This window comes from Coenobita brevimanus, chromosome 115, assembly GCF_032717465.1.
Source record: "Coenobita brevimanus isolate Jiangsu-jjx chromosome 115, ASM3271746v2, whole genome shotgun sequence".
NCBI lineage: Eukaryota > Metazoa > Arthropoda > Malacostraca > Decapoda > Coenobitidae > Coenobita > Coenobita brevimanus.
The window spans coordinates 3,645,001-3,647,500 of NC_137068.1; the positions used below are offsets into that span (position 1 = coordinate 3,645,001).

The 2,500-nt window shown below is 41.9% G+C and overlaps 1 protein-coding gene across 1 annotated transcript in view; it reads left to right on the forward strand.

Annotated features, from left to right (window-relative positions):
- Nucleotides 1-2,500, forward strand: part of LOC145418572 (arrestin homolog) — a 39,928-nt gene that overhangs the window by 19,594 nt on the left and 17,834 nt on the right. The window contains exons 5-6 of the mRNA XM_080286940.1: nucleotides 659-770; nucleotides 1,647-1,758. Of these exons, the coding sequence (XP_080143066.1) occupies nucleotides 659-770; nucleotides 1,647-1,758 (224 nt within the window). The remainder of the gene's footprint in view (nucleotides 1-658; nucleotides 771-1,646; nucleotides 1,759-2,500) is intronic.

Sequence of the window (2,500 nt, forward strand, 5' to 3'; positions counted from 1 at the left end):
CAATGCAATGGCGGGGGACAGGGCGACATGGAGGCGATTTATTTGTGGCCACCCCTTACGGGATTAGGGCGTCTGGCAATAGATAGATAGATAGATAGATTGATTAAATCATTATAAAAAGCTAAATGAGACTGTAATTAATAGGAGATATAATTAGACTACTCACTAATTAATGACGTAATGAGACTACGATGAGAAGTGCTTGGTTTGAGGCTGTGGTGGTTTCATGTTAATTATGTTTATGTACGTGTGTGTGTGTGTGTGTGTGTGTGTGTGTGTGTGAAATCTCCCTTTCTCTCTCTCTCTCTCTCTCTCTCTCTCTCAACACAGACTGTCCATGTTTAATAAAATGTAAACTTCATGTGTATGTTTGTGTACGTGTGAGTGTGAGATATCCACGTGTACGTATATGAGTGTATGTCTGTATATATATGTGTGTACGTCAAATATCGCTCCTGTATGTACGTAAACTCTCTCTCCGTACACAGGCAAGGACGAATCAGGGCGCCTGTATGGTGTAAACTGGGAACTTTATGTGCGTATGTGTACGTGTGTGTGATCCATCCTTGTGTATGTATACGTGTGTGTACGTCAAATATCGCCCCTGTATGTACGTAAACTGTCCCTGTATGTACGTAAACTCTCTCTCCGCACACAGGCAAGGACGAAACAGGGCGTCCGTGTGGGGTGAATTGGGAGCTGCGTGTGTACGTGGCCAGCACTGCAGACGACCAGCCACACAGACGGTCATGTGTGAGGCTGCTTATCAGGTGGGTGTATGTACTCGTATGTGTGTGTGTATGTGTGTATCTGTGTGTGTATCTATGTGTGTATCTGTGTGTGTATCTGTGTGTGTATCTATGTGTGTATCTGTGTGTGTATCTGTGTATCTATCTGTCTATCAATCTGTCTGTCTGTCTATCTATCAGTCCATTTTTCTACTTTGTCTGTCTGTCTGTCTGTCTGTCTGTCTCTCTCTCTCTCTCTCTCTCTCTCTCTCTCTCTCTCTCTCTCTCTCTCTCTCTCTCTCTCTCTCTCTCTCTCTCTCTCTCTCTCTCTCTCTCTCTCTCTCTCATATTCCTAAATGCCTTCGCTAATATTCACCCCACCAGTTCTCCCCAGTATGTTCCCTCGTGTTCACCCCTTGTCTTCTCTCCCCCGAAATGTTCTTCTGTTCTTCAAAATGTTCTTCTGTTCTTCAAAATGGTCTCCTGTTCGTCAAAATGTTCTTCTGTTCTTCAAAATGTTCTTCTGTTCTTCAAAATGTTCTCCTGTTCTTCAAAATGTTCTTCTGTTCTTCAAAACGTTTTTCTGTTCTCCAAAAATTTTCTCCTGTTCTTCAAAACGATCTTCTGTTCTTCAAAATGTTCTTCTGTTCTTCAAAATAGTTCTTCAAAATGTTCTTCTGTTCTTCAATACGTTCTCTCGTGTTCACTCCTACTCCCCAGCAAGTTCCCTCGTGTTCACCCATTGTGTTCTCCCCTTAAATGTTCTACTGTTCTTCAATATGTTCTGTTCACCTCTTAAGTTCTGTTTTATATGTTCTCTCGCATTCACCCCTTAAGTTCTCCCCAATAAGTTCTTTAGTTATCACCACTCGTCTTCTCTCCCTCTGTTCTTCAAAATGTTCTCCTGTTCTTCCCCAGACGCCGTCAATACGCGGCCACGAAACAAGGACGTAAACCAGCCGCTTCGTGTAGCAAGGAATTTCTTTTGTCTCCCGGGAAACTGCATCTCCACGTAACTCTGGACAGACAGGTGAGAGAGAGAGAGAGAGAGAGAGAGAGAGAGAGAGAGAGAGTTATCATACATCTTCCATAAAAAACCTGAGAGAGAGAGAGAGAGAGAGAGAGAGAGAGAGAGAGAGAGAGAGAGAGTTATCATACATCTTCCATAAAAAACCTGAGAGAGAGAGAGAGAGAGAGAGAGAGAGAGTTATCATACATCTTCCATAAAAAACCTGAGAGAGAGAGAGAGAGAATCACACATCTTCGAAATTAAATCTGGCACACACACACACAGAATAATCATACATCTTCCAAAATAAATGACACACACACACACACACACAGAATAATCATACATCTTCCAAAATAAATGACACACACACACACACACACACACACACACACACACACACACACACACACACAGAATAATCATACATCTTCCAAAATAAATGACACACACACACACACACACACACACACACACAGAATAATCATACATCTTCCAAAATAAATGACACACACACACACACACACACACACACACACACACACACACACACTGAATAATCATACATCTTCCAAAATAAATGACACACATACAAACACACACACACACACACACACACACACACACACACACACACACACACACACACAGAATAATCATACATCTTCCAAAATAAATGACACACACACACACACACACACACACACACACACACACAGAAAAAACATACATCTTCCAAAATAAATGACACACACACACACAC